Source organism: Streptopelia decaocto (genome assembly GCF_964273445.1).
Source record: "Streptopelia decaocto genome assembly, chromosome: 5".
NCBI lineage: Eukaryota > Metazoa > Chordata > Aves > Columbiformes > Columbidae > Streptopelia > Streptopelia decaocto.
The window spans coordinates 50,196,692-50,221,888 of NC_138659.1; the positions used below are offsets into that span (position 1 = coordinate 50,196,692).

A 25,197-nucleotide genomic window follows, 5' to 3' on the forward strand; every position below is an offset into this window, starting at 1 on the left:
TGCTCTTCCCCTACTGTGAGTGGGAAAGCCATTCGTGCCTCCTGCCAGGGAAACCTGTTGTTGCCCACTGACCTTACCTGGCATCAGCAGGATTCAGCCCTGAACTGTGCAGCAGTGGGTGTCCCTGCTGTGACTGAGGTCTCTTCCCCTCTCTGCTCTAGCAGACACTGGGCTAAGTCATCCATGTAGTCATTCTTCCATTTTCCTTAGTGTTCTGCTTTTGTTTCACCAACATCTAGCCATGGTGTGGTTTGTGTCTGGCAGAGTGCTCTTGTGTTACAGGCACTGGGATGCCCAATTCCATGGCACCTGTCAAAGCTGCACACCAGAGTAAAGCTGACAGCCGTCTATTTGCACTCTTTTCCAAAATTTAAAATACTGAAAAACAGACAGGAGGGAAATATATCTGTTTGAGAGAAGAATTGGCTTGGCATGGCAGGGACAGCACACCGGCTCCTGAGCACCCGTGAGTGCTCAGTGCCACTTTGCCCAAGGGGTCACATCCTCAGGCTTGGCAGGACATTTTTCAGGGGCTGCCTATGCTGAAGGCTCTGGCAAGCTAAAACCTTATCAGCTGGTGTCTGTTCCTAGGACAACGTCCTAGCGCAATGTCTCTTTGAAGTCCACGTTCAGGTCCCTATGTACACTTGTTTGTATTTTGAAGTGTGAATTGCCACTTGTTCCTTTACACTTGATATGTCAACTCCAAAGTGAATGAAAGCTGCAGGCTGTGGGCCTAGAAATAACTCCAGTGAACTGCCCCTTGTGCTGCTGTGCCCTGGCCTGCAGCGAGCTGCCCCTTGGCCTGGCCTGCACCTCTGCTGTAGCAGGGACTGCAGCTGGAGAGGTCACCCTGCTTGTGCCTTAGAGAGAGGAAAGGAAGCTCCCATTCTCCCATGAAAGAGGCTTTGCAAGGTTTTGCCTAGGAGAGAGTCACCGATTAACCCTTGTTCACCTGAATGTCCCAGAGCCACTTGAATAGAATTTTTAACCTGCTCTGGACTCGCATCTGGGGCTCAGTTAGTAACCCTGGGGAGCGGTGTGTGGGTGATGAGAGGTATGTGTCCTTCCTCTCTGGAGTTCCTCCTGTCTTGCAAGCACTACATTTCTTTCATTTTTCATCACAGCAGTGCTGTATACTGGCAGATGGACATTCATCAACCCAGACAGCCTGGGCAGTCTGAGCTGTGAACAGCCTCTTGCTGACAGTGGAGTCAAGCTAGGAGGAAACAGTACTGTTACCTGTTTACCAGTATCCCATGTCTTTCCTATTTTCAGATCAGCATCTTCATGACCCACCTGTCCAACTATGGGAATGACCGTTTGGGACTGTACACTTTTGAGAGCCTGGTCAAGTTTGTGCAGTGCTGGACCAACCTTCGCCTGCAAACACTGCCCCCTGTCCAACTTGCAAAAAAGTACTTTGAAATCTTTCCCCAGGAAAAGAATCCCTTGTGGCAGGTGAGCAGGAAGCTTTAACCACTCCTGGTGGTTTTCCAAGAGGTATGTCCCACATTTAAAGTGTGGCAAGACTGCTGATCCAGAGCACAGAGGGGAAATGCATAAAGCTTTTCGGTTTAACCTTTGTGGCTTGAGGCTGCAGGTGGCAAATTGCAAGGTAGAAGGGATGGAGAGTAGGAGGAGTAGGACACAGTCACGGTGTGAGCATAGGGACAGGGATGGCTGTCACAAGTGACTCAGGAGCAGGCTTGCAGGCATTAGGGTTGTTAAAGGGCTTATATTAGAGCAAGCTGCTGTGAGATATTAAATGTGCAGGGAAGACCCTGTTTGGTGCTGGAGGAGCTTGCAGGCATGTTAATGTGATTAATCTTAAAGTAATTTCACACTGCAGAATTCATGTTTATTAAATAAAAACATGCTTATTCCATTTTATCCTGGTGCAGCAGCTCTCTGCATGGTAATGAGCAGATGAAATTAACTGAAGGTGATAGAGTTGTCAGTCTGCCAGAAGTTCACAGATCCTGAGCTGTGCTATCATGGTGGGCCAGCCCAGCATGGCTACATGGGGCAGGGCCTGTGGTTAACACTCTCAGAGGGACTTTGGCTTCTGTGTCACTTTAGAGCTTTTGAAAATGTTCCCTCATGTTTTCACATAACTCTTCTTGATGCCTGGCAGCACAGCAGTGTGGCTGTGAAGTGTTCTTCATATGCTAATAGCATTTTCCTGAGAGGACTGGCCTTCCAGCTTTTCCTTCCCTTTCTATTAGCTCCTGTGGTAATGCTTAATCCCATCACTTCTGCTGCAGAATCCCTGTGATGATAAGAGGCACAAGGATATCTGGTCCAAAGAGAAAACATGCGATCGGCTCCCCAAGTTCCTCATTGTGGGACCTCAGAAAACTGGTAATGTAAATACTTTATCTAAAGATAGATTGTAGCTTCCATCTCATTCCTCCAGAGAGGAGAGCTGGCAAGGTCTATGTTGCAGGTCTGTCTGTATGGCTGCCCTTTGTGCAAGCTGCCAAATGGCCACAGAGGACTTTTCAGAGAATCTCACATTTGTTCTAACCTAAATCTGGCAAGTCCATCAGTACTTTGTGGCCTGGCACTTTGCTTGGCTCTGTTCCGATTTGCAGGGAAAAGCCCTACCTGCAGGGTTGTGTTTTGGCTTTTCCACATAAGCTCAGAGAAACCGTGGCCTTTCTTAGTGTGTCACAAACAGAAGCTGTCAGCAGGACTAAACGCACAGGCTGAGCAGAGGTTATGACGAATGCCCCCTAGTGCTGTTGTTCTGATGGATCTGTGTACCCACTGCATGCTGCATGTCGCTGTCAGCGGGAAACAGAGATCCTCTTTTGTCTGACCTCTGTCACCACCTCTTCTTAACTGCTGTGGCACTGTGGTTGGCAGCAACATGGCTGCATGTACTGTCCTGAGGAGTCCTTTCTAGGCCAAAGAGAGCAAGATCTCTTCAGTCAAAGCCAGGTCTTCAAACTTTGGCTCTCTCTATAGTGCAGTGAAACAGCAGCTGCCAACCATGCACAGTAAACAGTGACCCTGGCCTTGGGAGGAAGCTTTTCCCAGCCAAGCTGCTGTCTCCTGCCTGTGTCCCTGTGGAGCTCTGTTGGTGTGTGTGCAGCATGGGCCCTCCTGTATCATGACAGAAGCTGCATGCAGTGGCACAATAAGAAAACCCTTCTCTCAGCTGATTTATTGGCCTGCTGGAGCCTACAGCTGCATGCTGAGCAGGATCATTAGGTTTGGCTGGGTAAAGGGAATAGCCAGGCCAAGGCACCTCTAGCTGAATTCTTACCCGAGGACACTGATGTTGTCTCAGCATATCTCCTTCCTACACACGTGATACTGTCCTGCAGTGCCCAGGCCACCTCCTGTTTGGCCGGTGTGGGTTCTGCCACATGAGAGTGTGGCTGTGCCCCCAAGGAAAAAAGTCACGGGTGTAGCCTAGCCATGGTAAGAACACAAGATAGCCAGCATGAGTGACAGCTGTCATGTTAAGGAGGTGACTTAAATCAGCTGCACAAGCTGAGACATGGGATTGAACTGCCAAGTCAAGTTCAGTCGCAAAGTGCTTGGTGTCACTGCTCTTGTAACCTGCATGAGTTAAGGGGTGGGTTAGCCAGTGATAGCAGGTGTGTGCCCACTTGGAGACTGTTTTTTGCAGTGTAGCCTTTTGTTCAGCCAAGCATTATGTGTGACCCAGGTCCCGTTAACTGGTTCCTGTTGCAGGTACAACAGCTGTGCACTTCTTCTTGACCATGCATCCAGCTGTCACCAGTAACTTCCCAAGTCCATCCACCTTCGAGGAGATCCAGTTTTTTAATGGACCCAACTATCATAAAGGAATTGATTGGTAAGAATCCTGTCAAGAATCCTGTGTTCTTGTGATAAAGGTGCACCCAAGTTGTCTTCTTCTCAGTCTGTGTGTCCACTTCAGCCACTTTAGTAGCTTCTCTATTTCTAAAGAGCTGTTTTCATTGCTATGGCTCAGTGCACATTCTGTTTTCCTGCTAACCCAACTGCTTAGTCCCAGGAGCAGGACAGGTAGTTTTTTTATATTAGTGACTGTCACCAGGAGGTTTCTGGGCATTATTTAGCTTTTAAAATTCAGTCTTTGTTGAAGGCACTGCTGTCATGAGGTTTCTTCTCCTTTGACATGCAAAACAGACAACAGTGTTCTCATTAAAAATTTTTCATTATTTCCAACTTAAGACCCATAGGACAGAAGGGACAACCTCCATACAGTTATTCTGGGCCCTTTAGACTTAAAGAGATCACACTGCATTCCTTGTGCTGTTTCTTTGGCCACCTCCATACCCTGTTCCTTACCTGTAGAATATGCAATTTTGATAGCGTGTTTCCACTCAGGGAAATAACAGTGTCACTATGGCACTATTATGCCACTGTGTTTCCAGGCAGAGAAATTTTGAAGTTGTTTCTTGTTGGAAGTGTGCACTTGGAGCCCACCATGGCACTGTGCTCCCTCACGTGTGGCTCTGAGGGATGGCTGTGTAGCAGTCAGGCATTCTGCTGTGGGGTTGCTTTGTCTGTGACCTGTGAGAAATTTTGTCTGACTTCTCTAATCATTTAGAGAACTCTTGAAAATATGTTTTAAGTGAGCGAAGGACTACAGAGCAGTTGTACTGCCTGATAAGACAGGCTCAGAAAGCACAGACTGTTATGTTTATCCCGTGGAAAAGTCATCCAGCTTGAGTGTAGCATCATGCGCAAGAGGAGAAGCTTCATGTTTGGGGTGGAATTTGAGTTTGTTGTACAGCTTAAATTTCAGCAGAGACCAGTCTTCCAGTGCTTTACAGTGTCCTGTTCCTCCATTACCCTCTATTCTACCATTAGCCAAATGTCTTACAGTTTATGTATTACTAATTTTACAAGCTCATGTGAGGCAGACCAGGGCTGAGTTCTTTACTCTGTGTCTGAACAGTGAACTAAGGTACAAAGAGAGAAATTATTTAGATGGGTCTAACCCAAGCAGTCAGTGGCAGGCCAGGCAGCTGATTCTGACCTTATTCTTGGGACAAAACCTCTTTTCTTAGGGAGCCTGCAGCTCGTACTCTACCCTCAGCCTTATCATTCCACTGCCCCAGGACTTGGGGAACACACTCTCAGCAAAATACTTTCTCACCCTTTTATCATTTCCATCTATCTGTGCTGTGTTCCACCACCCCTTTCCAAGTCCTGCCTCTGCCAGCTCTGCGCCTGTTTGCCCATTCATTGTGTTGCTGGCAGGTGCAGTTGTTCTGTGAACTGTGTCTGTTGAAGAGCTGCAAGCACATAATTGTGTCATGTGCCAGTTCTTTGTCGGGCCGTGCTGCTCACCAGCGTCCTGTCTGTTCGACAGGTACATGGAATTCTTTCCCATCCCCTCCAATGCCAGCACAGACTTCATGTTTGAGAAGAGTGCCAATTACTTTGACACAGAGGTGGTACCGAAACGTGGTGCAGCCCTGTTGCCTCGAGCCAAAATCATTACTGTTCTGATCAACCCTGCTGACCGAGCCTATTCGTGGTACCAGGTAACTTCCCTGCACTGCTCCCTGGGCAAAGGCCAGTTATGCCAGTGGGGTGAGGTGGAAAGCCTGAGGCAGAAAGCCCATTTCCACAGAGGGGCCAGGAAAACAACGATGCAGGCTTACTGCAGAGTGTGGACAGAGTTACAGAGAAAGGTATTGGTGGGGGGTTGTGCCAAGTCAGTGGGGTCTGCTCAGAGATGTGTAAGGTGGAACTTTGTGTTCCAGCTCCTAAATTTGGCTTATTTTTTTCAGCACCAGCGTGCTCACAATGACCCTGTGGCACTCAATTACACTTTCTACCAAGTGATCTCTGCGAAGTCCCAGGCCCCTCAGGAACTGCGGAACCTGCAAAGCCGATGCTTGCTCCCTGGCTGGTACTCAACTCACCTGGAGCGCTGGCTCACATACTACCCCTCGGGGCAGGTAGGAGCTTTGGCAGTAGAGGCTTTCTTGGAGCCCCTTGTACATTTAGTGGAGAGGAGAACAAACTGTAAAGTGTGCACATGCTCTCCACAACCCCCTTCCCCTGTTTTCATTTCACTTTCTGTCTTGTCTTATCGAAGAGACACCACTTGCTTCTGATAAGAAATCAGGCTTCAGTACTCCAACTTTGCACTTTATTGTATTTGTAAAAGTAAATGAGTGCAAGAGGATACTGTGATCTCCCAGAGGGCTCCACACCACTGAGAAGGTCAGCAGGAATACCAGTGTTAGCATTCCGTTCCTTTCGTCTGGGCAGCCTACAGCCCAGGGACCCTCTTCAGGCCCAGCAGGTGTTCAGCCGCTTGCTGTGGTTTCATTGCTCTAAAGAGAGGCTTTTGGTCCCTGCCGCTTGTTAGTTCCCATGTTGTGAAGCCTTTAGCTGCCTGCTGAAGGGAAATTCCACTGCAGAGATGTCAGGATTCTGTGTTTTATGTATAAATTTGCAAAAAATCAACTAATAGACATTATGGATAATTTCTGTGTCTAAATTTCCAAGAATTTTTAAAACTGTCTAAAAAATTGTGAATCGGGCTGTTTTTCCAAGTTCCTTTCTGCTGCTGGTGTTATTCTCAGACAACCTATAATCCAGAAATCTCTTATAATGTCCATTTAGTCTCTTATTCTCTGCCAAAGCAGCAGCCTGAACTGCACATGATAGATCTGCCAAGACTAAAAGAGACATGGGAAAACATTCTTGGGTTCATGTCTTATTGTCTTGCCAGTTCTGGAGGCTACTGCCATGAGAAATGATGGAGACAGACACATCATCCTTGTACTTACTATGGTCAGGGTCTCCTGCCTTCCCAGACTTGAAGTGACTATTTTTTTATTGTGTTCTTTGGAATAGGCAATTTATTAGCACAAATGTTGTTCATTATTGTCTACCATACATGTAACAGGAGAATAATAATAGGTTACAGAAGAATACTTAGCACAATGGGTGCTGACATCTAAAAAGAATACATGAGTTTCCAGAGACACTATGTAAATCATGCTTAATGCTCAGTTACATGGGATGTGGCCAAAGGCAAATTTATTAAGCAAAGCCTGTCATGATCTACTGTCTTACAGTATTTGTGGCCCGTATCGTAACTTCTGTCTGTGGTGACAAATGGGCCACACCCCCATGGTGTTGCTCTAGGATAAACAGGCTTTGGCAGCCTTTGCTCACAGGCACAAAGGCCGGGGCAGTTCTGAGGTGCAGGAAGCTCACGGATGGCGTTCAGCACAAGCTGTCAGAGACCAAGGTGGCTGCTGTCTTTCCAGCTTCTCATTGTGGATGGTCAGGAGCTGAGACACAACCCTGCCTCCGTAATGGACAACATCCAGAAGTTCTTGGGAGTCACCCCGCTCTTGAATTACACCCAGGCCCTCAGGTAAGGACACTGTATTTGGGAGGATGCTTTCTTATGCAAGTGCGATACTAATACGCATTTGATGAGAAGAATGCTTCTTATTTCTGACTGCATGACTTGCTAAGGTTTCAGAGGGAAGCCTAACTCTAAAATTAGGTTCAGACAGCATGAGGTGCTGTGCTAAGCCTGGAATAATAACTTAGTCTTTCCAGAAATGATAGGGGAAGTGGTGCTTTTTGGCACTGTTGTGGAGAAGCAAGAAGTTGCTCACAGCAGTAATTACGATGTTTTCCATTTCATCTTTGCGGTTTCAGAAAAGGTGCTGGAATTATTAGCGCTCCTTATGTTTTGTGTTATACCTACACCTGACAGAAAGTAGATGAAGTATCATAAAAATGTGTGACAGGCTGCTCGTATCTTCAGCTAGATGATTAGGGACACATCGCACTGTTTTGAGAAAAAGAGCCTGTTATTCCAGAAGACATGGACTTGACAGGTGCCCGGAGCTATGTTAGCAAGTGTTAGCAGAGGCACTGCCTCACTGCTGCCGCGTTGAAGGATGTTACTCAGCCATTACTGTGATCTTACAGACACTGCAAGTACAGTTAATCTGAATAGATTAAGTGCCAGTTGACGGTGATCTGTGGCTGTATCAGTCTTCAGTGGAAGTTCTTCAAACCCACTGGACATCCTGAATATTGCTCTTTGCAGCTGAAACTGGTATTTTCACATCTTCTCTGTTATCACTATGTGAGAGGAAAGCGAGTGGTGTGCACGTGTGTAGGCACATGGCAATTGCCCTTCAACAGGAAAGAGAGGAGAACCAATTCAGTTCTCAAGGGGGTAGTACATGGCTCCCGAGGGGAGGGCAGATTTAGGGACATGTCAGATTACTTTAAAGCCTTACTTGCTGGAGCACATGTCGTGATAGTAAATGGCTATTTATAGCAGTGGTAGTGGCTGGTACCCTTCAGCCAGGGTCAGAAAAGAAATGGCATTGGTGAGCTTGCCTCAGAGTTTGGTGGAGATAACTGCTCAAACCTCAAGCTTGGCTTTGGCAGATTGAGGGGACAGGACAGACAAGACCACTTATAGTTCCCAGCATTGCATTATACCTATGTTGTAGCAAGAGAAGAAACACTGGCATTTTAAATAGGGAATTCTCTAACACGTTTCAGCTATGAAGAAGAGATATAAAGGAATTTGCATACACTAAAACATGGGTTATTATTTCCTTCCTCAAGCTTAACAGACAAATATTGCAACACTGTATTACTTGTGAAATTTGCATGAAGCCAAAACAATCATGGTTGTAATGGATTTCTTATCAAAGTAGTCAAGTGCTTAAAAAAATATTGAACCAATATCATAAACAAACCCACTTTTTAAAGCATTGAAATGGGAAATACCTATGGAGCTACTTAATTTCTCCTGCTACCAATTGGGCATGTGGCCATATCTTTTAAAGACAAGTATCCTTTTCAGATTTGATGAAGCAAAAGGATTTTGGTGCCAGCTGCTAGATGGAGGAAAGACTAAATGCTTAGGAAAGAGTAAAGGAAGAAAATACCCTGATATGGATTCCTCGGTGAGTAACTGTTTTAAATCTGCTGGCAGCAAGAGATGTAGAAACATCTCAGCAAACCAGCCTGGATTTTCCTACCACCTGTGTCCTAGATGACCTAAGGAACACGTGTTGATGGTAACATTTTCTTTTCATGCTAACGTGGTCCGTATTCTCCACACAGTCACGGCTGTTCCTAAGAGACTTCTACCGGGAGCACAACATTGAATTATCCAAGCTGATGAACAGACTTGGACAGCCCCTTCCAACCTGGCTTCGGGAGGAACTGCAGAACTCCAGCTGGAGCTGAGGGGGACTCTCTTGCCCCCAGTGCCATTGAGATGTGTGGTGCTCCCACACGTGCTGTGATGCCATCTCGTCGAGCCAAAACAAGTGGACAAATAAGCAGGAGCAGAGAACGTGCATGTGGAGCCGTTCCCGACCACTGGGAAGGGCTGCTGCCTCTGCCACTGCCCTGGGGCATGGAGTGCATCACATTCTCAAGTATTAATGGTGTGTTACACTCTGACTTTTACTTACAGGAAGAATTTGGAATGCCCGCCCTACAGGGGAGAGAGCACAGTTAACACTTCATGTTTCAAGTACTCTTCTCATTATGTGTAAGAGGCACTAGCTGGAGGGTTAATGTGTTACTCCTCTGAATCCAGAAGTAAAGACTTAAGAGGTGAGCTCTTGAGCCCACGCCTGGGAAGAGCAGCAGCAAACCCAAGGGGAATCTGGTCCAGTGAACCCCAACTTTTATCCAGGAGTTGATTTAGCAGCAGCGAGGTACAAGAACACCTTGTTCCACCCCATGCATGGTACCAGGGCGACCATCATTACTTACAGTGCCACTGTGTGTGGCTTGTGGGGACTGCACCTTCTTGGAGACAGATGTTACAGATGTAAGGTTTCTTCTCCTTACCTGCTGCTGTGACGCTGGGTCCAAGGGTCAGTGGGAGATAGGGCAAAGCTGCAGATATTGACACACACACACAACTGTTCTGTTATCTTAGGGAAAAGGTTGCCATACGTGGCAATGGGGCAAGTATTTCTCTGCAGGGACTTTAGACATTTCAGAAGACAACCAAGGTGCAGTACGTCCCCTTAGAGCTCTTTGGAGGTATGTGTTAGTACAGCACAACAGCAGCTGGGGGAAGCAAAGCTCAGGTATTGTAAAATAAGGCTGATACAGCTGAAAGCAGACAATTCAGTACCCCATCTCTGATCAGCTTAAAAAGGAAAAAAAAAAAGTGCAACATTTTTCTCTTTCCAACATCTCCAGGGCCCCTACCACATATGCTGATACTAGCACCTGTTTTAATCCCCTGCAGTCCAACAATCCAGGGAGAAAAGCAAATACCAGTTAAAAGTAAGTATCGTTCAGATTTAAAGGGAAGGCTTGGGAGTTAGAAGTGGTCTCCTGTATCCAAAAGGAGCTGTTTAGTCCAGTAAGTACACTAAAGTGCTTTGCCTCCTCCTGCAGTTGCTGGACAATTACTCTCAGAGGAAATCCTCCATCGTGGTTGTACATGTTTTCTGTTGCTGAGCCAGGGGTTTCTGCAGTCGTGTGGGCCATTGTCCCTCCTTCCCAGGCACAGCTGGGCCTTGGAGATCGATGCAGTGCCAGAGAACAGAAGGGCAGGATCCATATGAACACAGATTATGGAAACTTCCACAACTATCATGAGCTCCTTTTCTCCTGTCATAGGAGAGAAGTTGCTTCAACCAAGCTTTTCCATTGAGCCTTAGGTATTGTGTATTTCTGAATGACTGGTGCATTTACCGTTGTATGTAAATGTATATAATATGCAATATAGTATTTTATTTCATGTGCCCTTGGAAAGGGTTATTTTGTGCAGCCAAAAGAAAAAAGGACAGAAAGACTAGAAACCCCTCTCTCGCTCCTGTTAGAGAGAAGAGCCTGACTTCCTGCACTGGATTCATGTATAGCATCATTCACATTGAATGATAATGAAGAAATTCTTGGCTCCCGAATCTGAGCACAAGTGTCCGAGTAATGGCTAGAAGTAGTAGTAAGTGGATTCAATAAATGTACTACTTATTTTTCTTCTTTGTGATGATCTGGAGTGATGTCATGGACCCTAAGCTGGTAGAAGCATAAGAAAAACTGGAAAACCTTAAAGCCAATACTTGGGAGGGGAACAAAGCTAAGTTATATTTGTAACAACATAGAAACAGCATCCTAAGGCTTCTTTCTCTGCAACTGCAGCTGTAGGCTGACACAGCACATGGCCTGTGGTTAGAGACTCATTGTTACTGGTTTGTTCTAGTGACGACTTTCGGGCCATCCATGGCTGCTGCAGGAGTTCCAGCCACTGCGGAGCGACGCTGTGCACCTTCCGCTCAGGTGTGCGCCCACACCCTGGCCCTGGCCAGCAGCCCACGAGCAGTCATCAGCAACCTGACATTCAACTGGAAGTAAAACATGGTTTAAATAGTCATGGTTGTGACAGCATTATAAAACAGCCTTACAGCTCTCACTTCACAAATAAACGCAGCAGCAGCAGCACAGCTATTTTACATGCTGCCACAGGAGGAGGAGGCTCTCAGGACCAATGCTACTGATGCTCCATTAAAACCACAGTTTCCTGTTCCTAATCCATTACAGGTTGTCACTTACTTACACGATTACTTCACACTTCTTACTTCAGACTTTGGTACATGTTCAAGGAGATGATGGATTCATACATTAAAAAAAAATAATCAGGGTACTAGGAATAATGTTCAATAAATGTCAAGGTTATTTTACTGGCAATTAGTCTTTCAATCAAGGCAGCAAAGGGCAGCATGTTCTCATTATTTATTGTTCTGCCCTCCGCCCCAGCCATTCCCTCAAAGCTGTGGAAACAAACCCTCTCTCCTAAGAGAAGTTCTTCTTATAATCAGAAGCTCTGTGATATCAAAAAGCCATCAAAACTATATTTTCCAGTGAGATGCACTGGTTACTAGATGCGAACCCATCAGGCACTTACACATTATGGACCCTCACACTTCTTTTTGATAGTGGAAAAAAAAGAAAAACCTCATCTTCTTACCTCACTGTTTAACAACAGAACTTGATGGTAAGCAGCAGTTCACTGCCAACACAAGGAAAATGGTAAGCACAAAACATTATCTGAAAAAAATTTTGTAATATATAGTGAAAATATTTTTTGTAGTATGATGACCCATTCAAAAAGGAGTAATTTGACCCAGGTATCAGAAAGGCACCTGATTGTAATAGAAACAGTAGTGAGGTCATGTCACTTAAGTGGAAGGGTGCGGGGAAGATGAGGAGAATTGGCAAAACAATAGCAAACAAAGTGGTGTTTTTAGTTTTTTGTTTCAAGAAAGCCATCAGTGTCTGTGTGAAAATAAAAAAACTCAGCACATGAAGCTGGAACTTCCACTCACACACAACCTGTGGAATTCAATCAGGAAGATACTTAAAAGTGGGCTGCTACAAATTTCCGTTTGGTACAGGACCTACTGGTACAAGTCTCAGCTACAGGGAACTGGGAGAATTTCTCTGTAGGTGGCAGCTTGTATCAACTCTACATAAAAAATCTGATGGCTGAAAGGTGCAGCTTCTACAAGTCAGAGCAGCTCACAGCAGTCTAGCTATGTCAATCTAACAAACAACTTGATCAAACTCACCCTGTTTTTCAGCCCTCACACTCAGCTCGTAAGAGAATCCTCTGATGGCTGGCCAATAGTTTTGCTGTATCAATAGTAACATGGTAAGAATAGCAATGACAAACTGGACTGAACATGTCAAATGAATGTGGAACAAACCTGTTCATCCTCCTTGCAGAATTGTGAGTGTCCCCTGGCTGACACTGCAGCCGCAAGTGAGATGCCAAGAGTGGCACCCAACACAGGGCAGTGTTACCAGCGGGCTCCCATCACGCAGCAGGACACGGCTTAAGCACTGGTACCTCCACTCCAGTTATCAGGGCTTTACCTACAGTTTGTTTATTTCCCCTTTCTCCTAAAGGCCTGGGGGATGGAGGGAGGTGAAAAGAGTAAACACTGAGAATTATTTAAAGCTCCACCTCCAAGACTCAATTTCTCCCCATTCTCACCTATATAATCTTATCAACTTCCCCAGTCTCTCCACAATGTTTGTAAACCAGCCCGTCCATCACAGCAACACCGCCCGAGCTGTCCAAAACTCAGCTCACACTTATTTCACTTACTGTAACAGCAGATCATAAATCAGGCTGGTCTTAGGCTCCTTCAAGTCAAGTTACTGGAAAAAGTGCACTTCAGGCTGTAAAACAACATGTTGCCACTAAGGCCTCACACAATGGCTGCCCTTTAAGCCCCAAACTTCCTGATAGAGGAGCTCTCCTGCCTGGCTTAAGTAGGACATGGAAAGTGTGGGGACCCAGTCCCCATTCATAGTGTGCACTGTGTACATATACCATATACAATAGGCTTTTAATGCATTTCCAGTATTTTTCCCTTCTTATAGCTCACAATTACTTCATGTCAATGAAGTAATTGTGCAGTGCACCCTGTGCAGCATTAAGTAGCTACAAATGCTGTAACACCAAAAAAGAAAAAAACAAACAACAAAAGTCCTTTTCTTACAGAGCACAGTCAGTCACCGTCTTTATACCAACAAGAAACCCTGTACAGCAGTGACATTGGCTTCTGACAGCACACAAAGCTTGCGCTTGGATGTTAACACTGAGAAAAAGCATTAACTAGTCCTGGGCTCAAATGGAAACCCAAGCACAGAACAGCCCCAAGCAGCTGTCGCAGGTTAACGCCGCTCTGGGACAGGTGCCTCTGTCACCCTGCCCCACATGCAAGTGCCCTTAAAATAGAAACACGAAGCAGAAAGAAGTTCAAAAGCCACGTGTGAATTATGCTGGGGGCCGTGAGGTTAGTGAGAGGAGAGGTAGTTTTAAAAAAGGTACTATTTAAGAAAGACCCTCTACCATATAATCATGTCACATGCCAGTTAAATTCAGGCACAGAAAAACAAAATATTCTAAATAAAGTGTATTTGAGAGCCATTCACTCTATCAGAAGGTCTTAAAAGCAAAGTCATACAACAGTCATGGCCATCAACAAATGCTAAGACCGCCTCATGGCCCAACTTGACCTTTTCACTATTTTCAGCTTAGTTTAAAACAAAACAAAACAAAAAACAAACAGCCTCAGTAGCAGACTGAACACACTTTTGTTTTGGCACGTTCTTTCCTCAGGTAAATCCTAGAAAATCCATTTTAATACTCTGCCCTTCTATTAACATCCAGGTAAGAAAAATACATTTTTCCCAACTCCCACAGAAGAAGAGTCCAAATTTCCGCCATGTTACAGCTGACTTACACTGGGAGACGGTCATGAACTTCATGGATACTTCAATGCTTACTCTGCTTCCATTGACTCTGGGCTTTGCCAGGCTGTTAAGCACACTCTAGCATTGTGTAGCAATAGCTAAGCTACTGCTTAAGTAAGCTGGAAAAGTAAAAGCATGTGTTCTTCTCCAAAATACAACAGTGCTAAGCTTGATAAAAAACATAGACACAAAGAGTTACAAAACAGTTCAGGTTCAACAATTCACCAGGAGGCGATTTCTGAATGGGCTGTCAGAGAAGGAAAAAATCTATATCCCAAAAAACAATTAATGAAACTACACAAAATTAGACAGAAATGCTTTTTAGCTAACTCCAGCCATACCTGTTGCTAAGCATGTTGCTTTGCCAGGTGACAACTCCAGCTCGGCCTGTTCATAGGCTGTAAAGATACTGAAGTCCATAGGCAAATACTGTTCTGTGAACCCATGTTCCCGGGACAAGCAAGAGAGATGGCAGTAGGTGAAGGTGTCCAGAGTGGGAGGAGGGGGCCCGGCCCTCTCGGAGCTGGCACACCCCATCTGCACACAAAACGGGTACCTGCAGCGTGAGATGTGTTCCAAGGAATGAGGCTTGCAGCTACCGAAACCTTTATCTTATCCATTCCATAAGTGCAAAAATCACATTATTCCTTCTGATGAGCCAAATATCCAGAAGTTGAGATGCAATCTTGGCATGTCTTCTACCAACTACACTTACACCAAAGATTTACCCCTCAAGTCTCAGAAACTATGCAGGGATCCACAGTTTAAGTTCTAGAAAAGCTGCTGTCCCAGATAACAGGATAAGAGCACCTACAGACAAGGGGTAAAGATACTACGTGGCCACCCACTAACAGTCTCCAGGGAGGGGAAAAAAGACCTTTCACTTACAGTACCTCACCTTTACCTTCTCATACCCTCTCCCTTATATTTTTTGATGTATGGCCCCCACTGTATATACGTATAAAATGGGAGACAGAGGAAACCTCCATCTTTAAGGAGTTGCTTCTAAGTATCCTGACACTGGAACACCATCTGCTTTTACCTGCATGTACTGATCTTTGCACAGAGCATCAAAATGCACATCTACGCACCACAGCAGGTTGTTTAGCTGAAGTACTGAGGAAACATCAAGTGCAGGCAGTGGGTTAACTCGGTTAACTCGGAGTGAAAGGCCACCCCGGCACCCTGCCCTCGGTAGGACTCTCTAGCAGTTTGATCTTCAACACTAGCAGGACACAGTGAAAACCAGCCCCCAGGTATCTTGCTGTAAAGACATCAGCCACTTCTCACTTGGTTTCATCTGTACCTGCACAAATTAAACTTTTTCAACTCCCCGCTGAAGTGAACTGTTATTTCCAGAGACCCTAATGGCTAAAAGGGAAAGTGTATTTCCTATGGTCACAAGAGGAAACAAATCTGGCAAGTGAAGTGAGACATTGTGAACAGAAGACATAGGAAAAAGTACAGTCTAAACACCTCACTCACCTTCAAGGAACAGACAGTGAATTAGACTTCACCAAACATGAAAACAACCCATTGCAAGGTCTCCCATCACAGAACGTCAGCTCTCTTCATGCAAGTGGGGGCCAGGTCCTATCCAAATTCCTGTAGCTATTGGCACTGACTAAATTCAGCATTTGCTGCCCAGCGTGGGAAAAGGTGTTAGCCACCACAGAAAATAGCTTCTCAACTATGTAAACACATTCATACACTGGAAGAGCTCTAAAGCATCCAGTGGTTGTGGCAGCTGGCCTTCACTGCATGTGAAAAAACACCTGGGTTAACTGAAAGTCAAAGACAATCTGAGTTGGCTGTGACCTCTGCTGGAATGTCTTTTCAGAATTTCTGAGCATAAGTATTTTCCCAACTCCTGGAACAGTGACCAAACTAACAAGGCTGCACTGGGTAATAATTTTTCTGCTTTAATATTAGATTAATGCTACTGACTCTGGGGCCACTAGGGCTCATCTCATAAAGGAAAAATACCTTGAGAATCTCCAAATGACATGGCAAGAAAAAAACACCTTTATCTCCTTTGTCACTTTCTCCTGTCTTTGCTCATGTATATTTCTATGGGATACAGCTCAAGAACAACAACAGATTAACAGATGCAGAGATCCAGGACTGAAAGCATCTTTTGGAAGACCTGAATAAATGAGTGTGCAGCACCTCCATACAGCTCCCATCTCTGTCTGCTCACTCTCAGGATTTTTTTCCTAAAAGACTGGAAACTTCTGAAACTACTGACCTGTGCCTCATACCACTGAGCTGCTTCTTCAGTCCATGTCAGCCTGAGGTGAGATTCCTCAGCTCTTCCTACATTTGGGCTCTGCAGCTGCTGGAAGACAACTCTGACAGGGTCTGTCATAAGGAAGCAATGCAATCTGTATGAGCACTAGAATGGGTAAAATAAGCAAAGAGAAAAAGTTCTGAGCACAGCAGAAGATAATTGGCACTGTGATTTTTTTTTTCTCTTATGATCTTTACGGGGGACTACACAGAATGAAAGCAAGCACACTTCCACATAAAGTCCATTCTAACCTCACTTCAAGCAGCTCCATGGTATTTTCCCAAAACAAAGATACTGGTGACGGTGCTCTTGTGCTCCTGGTGTTCATTAATTACAGTAGTCTGAAAACTTGCCTTCTCAGGGTCTAAGTGTAGTCTTCAAATATGTATCACAGATAAGGCTCTGCCATTTCATTTCCCCATTCAGTCCAAATCCTCAATACAGTAACAGTCACTTCTGCTCCTGATATTAAATACATTCGGCTCTTTTGCCCATTTCCCTTCTACTTCTTCTGGAAGATGCTCCCTTCTCTCCCCCTAATTTTCTCCTATAAGCAGTAGAAAAGATTAGACTTTATTAGAAAACTCATTTTTCTCCAAACTCCTTTCCCAGTTCTGACTGTGCAAGAACCAGACCACAGAAAGTGCTCCAGGAACCCAAACCTTCCAGCCAGACTGTGCTCGCCAGTCAGATCCAGGAGTTTTGCCCAATAACAGGCAGCTCAAAATCACCACAGAGTTCAGTTTAAAAAACACAAAGCTTAACACATTCTTACAAACACCAGCATATATAATTAGTATGTAAACAGAAACCTTACAGAGGAATACAAGGGGCTGTAAGGAGATTTTTAAATAATTACTGTTGCACAATTGGAACTAGAGGAACCTCAGCCATGCTCTCTGGCCTGTACAGTACACACAGTCAAACCAATGGAGCCTGTTCAGCAATTTTGCCTTATGCCTGTGAGTTTGTTTGTTTTTCATAGTATCACTGAAAATCTCAAACACAAACAGGCACATATTTCTAGCTTGCAAAAAATTAAAAGCTCACCATTGTTACTGGCTAAACCTAAGTAAGAAGCAAAATAATACTGAGAAACTGGATTCTTAGCATCCACCCATCACCTGTCTTCCAGTTTTAAAAGCCCTGAAATTTATGTGCTCGTAATGCTTACAAGCAGCAGTAGCCTGTTAAATTTCCTTGGCATAAGAATAGAAGCTTCCTAAAATTAATTTTCTGCAATGCTGTCCCTGTTGGGTATCTTGCATAGTCCACCAAACATCTCTCTACAGGCATGGGAGCAGACCACCAGCTTCTTCACCAATCGCATCAAGGGTGAGCCGGTACTGTTTTGCATGATACTTCAGAAATACAAAGCTCTGCATTACCACATGATTTCAGTGGCGTCAAGTCCAGAAGAGGAACCGGGTGTCTGGCAGAACATCACAGCTTACCACCAGCTCCCCTGACACCCACCAACAACCCCGTCCCCACGTACCTCAGCCTCTGCAGACACGCCATTCTCAGAGCAATGCCAGGCAGGGAACTTCTGGCCTGTGTAAAAGCTGCGGCCACCTGCCTTGTCCTGCACTGCTGTTCCCTGAGGCAGGACAGCTATCCACCAGGCTCACAGAAGCTCCCACTGACACACAGCTGGCCAGCTCCATGAGACTGTCAACATCATAGCAGAGAGAAGAGAGTCAGTCTAAGAAAACAAGCGTTTAATCAGGAAACAAGACGAGACAAGGGATAAGAAACTGATTACAGGAGAGTAATACCCCAGCCAAAAGAAACACGATTGTACAACTCGGAACGACTGGGATCAAAACATCCTATGAGCCAGCAGTGCCCAGTGAGGGACACTCCTGAGAAAGAGCCCAAGCACGTCAGGGCCTCTGACTGCCCCAGCTCCGGCAGCTGCTGCAGAAAGCCGCAGAGGTGGCCCTGGCCCTGCTGCTCCAGTCTCAGCTTCTCTCAGCAGGAGGTGCTGAAAGGAATGGAGAGAGCGCTGGCTGTGCACGGCAGTCCCAGCCTCTCCCGACAGGAGATGTGTGGAGTAAGAGAAGCGCATACAAAAAAAAAAAAAAAAAAAAACAAACAACAAACAAACAAAAAAAGTTTACATATTTATAAATGCCAAAATAAATATTTAAGACAGAATCCCCCACCCCTCTAACACGTGCGTAATCACACTGCAAACTGCTCGCAGAACAGCCTCCAGGGGCTCAGGGAAAAAGTGGTGACTACACCACAGGGCAGCCAGCTCAACTTCCTTCTTGTTTCCTGATGCTTCGAAGCCTGCAGCCCACTGGGAAGGAGGAAGAAGAGCGAGCAAAGCAGAGCGCCAACACGCAACAGTGCTGGAGAGGAATGTCATGGTATAAATACATCAGATCAGTGGTTTCCAACAAGTTAAAACTAAAGTAAAAAAGACACCAGAAGGAAGGATGGTGTAAATGGAACTACAACTATGCGGGGCAAAGGGGTTTGTGTCCATGGAGCTCCGCCAGCTGTCACGGTGAGAAGGTGGTCATTTCCAGAGAGACCCTTTGCCACAGCTCCTTTGTCTGCTTGCTGCGCTTTAGGTTCTGGAGAATATCGTTAAACTGCATCATGCCCATGGGAGTCAGGCAGAAGGCGCTTCTGGCGCTGCGGATGGCATTCACAAAGTCATCGTAGTCAGCTGGAGTGAGATGGATCTGACGATGACGGATGTACTGGATGGGAACAGGGAAAGAGCCTTAAGGTATTTGCTCACCACCCTCATGCTGGTGACACTCAGAGCTCCCAAGGTGACATGTCACATGATCCTGCTACCCACAACAGGTCCCAAGACTCAGAGGCTCTAACTGAGGACAGCTAGCCCAGAAGTCAGCAGTGCTGTATTTTACATGCTAACACAGCCAAGGCGAGTGTCCCCTCAGAGCACCAAAATGCACCACACTGCATCAGCAGGTGTTCTCTCCTTCACAATTTGAGCCACAGCACAGCACAGAAGGGGCAGCTAATGCTCTACCCCCCCAGCATCTAACCCTCAGACCATTCATTCTGCAGGTTATACATGGGGACCCAGCACACTCACTGGACATCTCCTTTGCTAAGGGGTACGGAAGGAATAAGGCTTACCCTAAGCTGGGACAAAATATCTCTAGACTTGACACATTCACTTATATCAGCTTCTTAACTAAGGCCCCAAAACTGGATGATTTTAAGAGATCTATTTTCCAATGTAGTTCGGGAAAAGAGCTCAAGTAAAGAACCTGTCATTTCTCCAAAACATCATCTATGTGATAGGACAGCTAATCCACCCTGGACAGTATGTCTACAGAATCACCCTTCCGGTCATTTAATCAAGAGAAGTAGGTACATGTGGGGTGTCCTGTTTACACTGTTTTAAGGAACAGGCAGCTCTGGTATTCCAGCTGGCTCACTGAAACACACTTGTCTTGTTTTCAAAAAATCCTGAGATATCTCATCTGTACTGGTAGCTGACCAAGCCACTTCCACTATTAGTGCCAGCACTGGCATACCAGACAGCCATGCCAGGGCTTCATGACAAGAAGACACGCTACAAACAAGGAAACAAAAAAAAGAAGAGAGGTGGACAGGGGGCCTGAAAATACAGCAAAGAAAAAGTATAGAAGTTAAAAGGTACAGGCAGCATTTGGAGAGAGGAAGAAAGTGGACAGGGAACACAGAACCACTCATCATTCGTGGTGGGCACAGGAGGTGAGAGGCCTTGGAAGAAGCTGCACAATGAGGTCCTTTGTATGCAGCCGCCATACAGGCAAGCGATGCCTATGCTAGTCCCTGCTGCGGGAGAAGGACACATCCAGCAACGGACCAGTTCAGCCACTGTCACCCAGGGCCCCTTCCCTCTGCACACGCACACAGGCAGCGCCTGCAAGGCAGGCAATGGCCTGGCAGCTTTGGCAGGCAGGAAGAGAGGCCACACGTTACCTGCAGATAGGCCTGTTGGCACCTCTGCACCAGCTGGTGGAAGGCTGGGGTGCGCAGGTGGTTGTGCACATGGGCAGGGTTGAGCCTCTGCAGAGCTTCCATGATGATCTCCTGAAGCACAAAAGGGCTCAGCACCCCCTTGGCTGCACCAACACAAAACTGATGCACATAGTTTACACCTGCACAGGAAGAAGCCAGAACAACAGTGTTAAGGTCAAAGAAACACAAGAAATCAGGTACTTCCCAGCAAGAACCTGGATTTGGAGCACCTTCTTCTCACTGTAATGTATCCTTCCATCAGGCTTGGAGGAGACAGTCTAGCAAACTCATGGGGACAAGAGATCATTCTGATACACCTATCAGGAAGACTGAAAGAAAACTGATGTGCAAGGTAACTACAGAGGCAAGGACACACTGCATCTTCTCCCACTGCTTCTTGCCTCCCCATCTAGGGAGCATCTAGATGCTCCAGCACTTGGTCTTTATGGAGCCTGCAGAGACAGCCAAGCTTTCCCACTGCTGCCTGCAGTGAAGCTCCCCCAGCAGCAGCAGGAGAAGCCATGTCACTCGACAGGCTGTTTGTAGAAGTTGGGGTTTATGTTCTCACTGCTGATGACAGAATTTTAAAAAAAAAAAAGAACCGACAAAAAAAGATACAAGAGTGAAGTGGAAGTAAAAACAAAAAAAATCCCAAACAACTGGTGGTTTGAACACCTATTGCTATGAAAGGTCTTCACAGAAGGTGTAAATATACATAAGAAAGAGGAATACCTACAAGATAGTGGAAAGGGAGAAGAAAACGCTGTTATAGAGTGGAAGAGATATAAGCTCTGAACCCTGTCCAACCCCACGCACTTCATCCAGTGGCTGAAAACTCAACAGCATGCTTACAGAACCCAGAAATGGGACAACTGCCTGGATGAAAAGAGCAGCAGGGATCTTCTGAAACATTCTCAGAAATGGGATCAGATATTGGGCTCACCCAATGTCTGAAGTTGCGCTCTTCGGAGAGCTTTTTCCCAACCATGGCCCAAATCCCAGAAAGTGGATTTCTGCTGAAGTACTGCTCTGATCCTTACCTAACTTCGCAGCTAACCCAAGAAGCCATTTTACATCCTCCGTGTAAGGTGGGCTGCGGGAGAAGTTGTTGGGATGGTCGTTGTGAGCTCTTCGGCCAAGCATCTCCAGAGCCAGCATCCCTGTGAGAAAGGGGCAGCCAGAGTCAAGCAGCACTTCTGCCCAGTAAGAGTCTAGCACTTCACCCACTGCAATACAACCTGACGGGCCTGGCATTCATCAGCAGAAAATTCCCTGCCTGCAAAGAGTCCAGAGGGAAACAGGCTCATCTTGGAGCCTGTCACCACAGGAAGTATCTGCAAGAACATCTGGATCTGCTGCCCTAGGCTGGGGAATGTGCACAGCCATCACACCTCACTAGAGCTGCAAATCGACACTCCGCTAGCACCTACAGCGGGGTCAAACAGTTCCAAAGGCTGCACTACAAGAGGTGTCCTGAAAGCAACGCAATCGCTCCAAATTTTGCAGCAGAGAAGCTGCCCATAACAATCTACTCAGCTGCAAGACAACAGGCCAAAACTGAGCTGCAGTACTGCCAATGTGCAAACATTTCACTAATTCCACTACAGTTTTCCATGCCAATCCACCCATTTAAAAAGTATTAAAATACCAACAGACACTTCATGTCTTGATCTTCCAAGCCCTCTTCCCCACCACCATTCTCTCCTACTCAGGCTGTTAAATGTCTTTCACAGCTTACCACTTACTACTGTGATGTCTCCAATGACATCTACAACCCCTTCTGCCTAACAACCACTTTTTTCTATAGCTTTCAACAAAAAAACTCAGGCAACTTCCAGACAGCCTTCCTTCCATATTCTTGCTGTTTCTCTTCTTTTGTTGCCCTGTGCTGGCTTTGCTTATCTAAGAGGCTCCCTGTTCCCGCCCCACGTATCCACTGGGTTGGACCACGACTATGCATGAGTAGCTCACTGAAATCCAAGCTCAATCACCAGCCCCAAGACTGATATCCTTGTACCAAAGGCAGTTCAGAGACTTCATTTCGCCCTAACCAGTGTGGCTGGGAAAGGAATGCTAATTACACACCCACTTTCCACAAAATGTAAGATCTCTCCATGTGAGTCTTCAACAACCTACCTGAAGAGGCACAGGGCACATCCCTCTGTGCCTCTGAAGACTCAGCTGATATCACTAAACTAGAGGTGTGCCTTCACCATCTGTGAGCAGCAGGAGCTCAACTTGATTTTTTCCACAGTCATAACTTGCACAACCACATCCTCAGAGTCCTAACCAGACCCCTTTGCATACACCAGCTGAAAGGCAAGGCTCTTCCCACATCTAACCCCCTCCGTTTCTGTTCTATTCTGATGGCTCTCTATAGCAACTGTTCAATCTTCTATTGCTTTGTCTCCACTTTTAGCCTCCACATATAATAATGAACTGGTGTTCCCCATGTAGCTAAGATGCCATCACCCCCAACAAGTGCAAATAGCCAAATGACAGTGAAAACCTGCAGCTCTGCCCTGAATCCCTTTCAAGGGGGCCATAGAAACCCATTTGGCCGTCCTTACCAACTCGGTATGCGGAGTGGAGGTAATGCAGACCCTGGGGGCTCACAGGCTGACTGTGCTGCTCATCCTCGGCAGGAAAACCCCCTGTAACAAGGGAGTTGGGCTGTGAGGACAGACTTGTCAAGGAAGCCCCCTGAATCGCTGGGAACGTTGATCCTGCATGGACACTTCCTACTGAAGAGAGCAAAACAGCAGCATTAGGACCCACCACCAGCCTAAAAAGAAGGTTTACTGGGCCATCTTCTCCCTCACCTGACTGCCCCTGCCAATGTAATGTTCTGTTCCCCTAAACAGAACAATATATCAACCAAAAAACACAGACTTACAACTGAAATACAATGGGCTAGGAATATCTGTTTGCAAGCAGGTCCTGAAGGAGGTCAGTTATATGGTTGTTCATCTCTTTTGCTATGAACACACATCTCATTCACGTTTTACATGTAAATACATGTGTTGACTCAAATGTCTTAGCTATTATTAAAAGACAAGTCTGGTTCTGATTTCTTGCACAAGGAAATAAGCATGTGCATCTCTACACCTAATAGAGAGACTGCTGAGCAGGAACAGTATTAAATCACTCAAAGATCAATTCCAACGCTGTGAGGTTCCTCCACTTCTGCTGTAAGACAGCTATGACTTCATCCAGCTACCATGCTGGAAGAGCGTTACTGGAGGCTTGCCTCCAATCCACCCTCAGAAAAAACAGCCATCGCACACAGTTGCAGCGCGTACCAGCAGTGAAAACAGCAAGGAAACTTGAGCAGCTATGTCACTTTTAGACATTTAACTAGTATGAGCAAAATCAAGGGAAATCATAGGAAAATCCATTACATTGTACCGCCTCTACCCTGACAAGACACTCAAGTTTATCTAACTTTACCTCTCGAGAAAGGCATGGAGACGAAAAAGCAACGTTTGCTTGAGACCTGCAGAGCAGAGATGCCGTTAGGTGTGCACACATTGTTACCCTTATGTCACAGTTTCTCTGTGGTGCTCCTACATCAGCTTGCACCATGCTCCAAGTTTTAATTTTTCCTATTCCCCTGCCACCTCCAGCATTTTTTTTCATGTTTACTAGTGAATAGTTGTATACCTGAGAACAACACACCTCTCAGGACAGATCTGTCTGACTTCCTCAACCAAGCAGACACACAGCGCCAAACAATCCACAAAGTGCGGCAAAATCCATGCTGCATTTGCAGTCTGGCCAAGAGGAATAATCCGTAAGAATGAGCTGAATTGTTGCCACAGGTCAAGTGTCATCACATAACTATGTACTCCAGGAACAGTGAAACAGTATTTTAGGAACTGAAACCAGAAGTTTATGCAAGCCATAAACAATGGCAACTGGAAAGGGCGGAGTTGTTTTTTCCTTTCATTATTTTAAGTGCTGTAGGATGAATCAGCAGTTCTGGAAGATTCATAACTCTTTGGAGGAATACAGAAACGGTTTCTCATGATTAACAATCACAGCATCAGCCCAGGACTAAGGCTGTCAACAAGTGATGCTCTTCAGATCCTGAGGCCTTTGGGACTATTCTAATTGCTTTTGCTGTGGCTTTTAGGCATCAAAATGCAAGATAAAAATAACTGAAAAGATTCTCCTGATAATCTGGATACAAAGGAGGTCAACACAGCTCTTAAGTTTTTTCCCATGTACCAGTCTTCCAGCACCTGGTGACTTGCAAAGAACTGATAAGCAAATGGACAAACAGGCAAACATTACAACTCCTCCAGTGAGAGGTAACAGCCTGGGTCAGCCATGACCCACTGGTGCAAAAGCCCATGGCAATGAGGGCACATCCACAACTCAGTCAATGTCTGCTGTTCCAGTCAGTGTCTGCTGTTCCAGTGCTGTATACTATTCGATGGGTCTGCACCAGAGCACTCCAGTCCCAACACAACATGTGAGCAATCAATTTAGATTGCCATTGACGTGATCCTGCCAAAACACCTGTCCTCTCTATAGAAGTTCCACATTTTTGGTACGGGCATGAAAGACACCTGTTAGTGCTACTAAAGCAGAAGTCTGCCTGCTTCTTGCACTCCCGATTCATCTGATCCAAAAGA

The 25,197-nt window shown here is 45.8% G+C and overlaps 2 protein-coding genes across 6 annotated transcripts in view; one reads left to right on the plus strand and one right to left on the minus strand.

The window, feature by feature from the left end:
- The window catches only part of NDST2 (N-deacetylase and N-sulfotransferase 2), a 137,751-nt gene extending 126,768 nt beyond the window's left edge, over nt 1-10,983 (plus strand). The window contains exons 9-16 of the mRNA XM_082054707.1: nt 1,279-1,461; nt 2,268-2,364; nt 3,709-3,832; nt 5,339-5,513; nt 5,763-5,933; nt 7,260-7,369; nt 8,834-8,936; nt 9,097-10,983. Of these exons, the coding sequence (XP_081910833.1) occupies nt 1,279-1,461; nt 2,268-2,364; nt 3,709-3,832; nt 5,339-5,513; nt 5,763-5,933; nt 7,260-7,369; nt 8,834-8,936; nt 9,097-9,222 (1,089 nt within the window). The 3' untranslated portion in view covers nt 9,223-10,983. The remainder of the gene's footprint in view (nt 1-1,278; nt 1,462-2,267; nt 2,365-3,708; nt 3,833-5,338; nt 5,514-5,762; nt 5,934-7,259; nt 7,370-8,833; nt 8,937-9,096) is intronic.
- A 7,274-nt stretch (nt 10,984-18,257) lies between these two features.
- Nucleotides 18,258-25,197, minus strand: part of ZSWIM8 (zinc finger SWIM-type containing 8) — a 60,955-nt gene continuing 54,015 nt past the window's right edge. For 3 of the 5 annotated variants that reach the window (XM_082054490.1, XM_082054491.1, XM_082054494.1), the window contains 4 exons: nt 23,128-23,301; nt 21,598-21,717; nt 20,519-20,697; nt 18,258-19,275 (listed from right to left, as the gene is read on the minus strand). In XM_082054490.1, the coding sequence (XP_081910616.1) occupies nt 19,072-19,275; nt 20,519-20,697; nt 21,598-21,717; nt 23,128-23,301 (677 nt within the window). In that variant the 3' untranslated portion in view covers nt 18,258-19,071. The remainder of the gene's footprint in view (nt 19,276-20,518; nt 20,698-21,597; nt 21,718-23,127; nt 23,302-25,197) is intronic. The other 2 variants (XM_082054492.1, XM_082054493.1) reach the window with 2 other exon arrangements.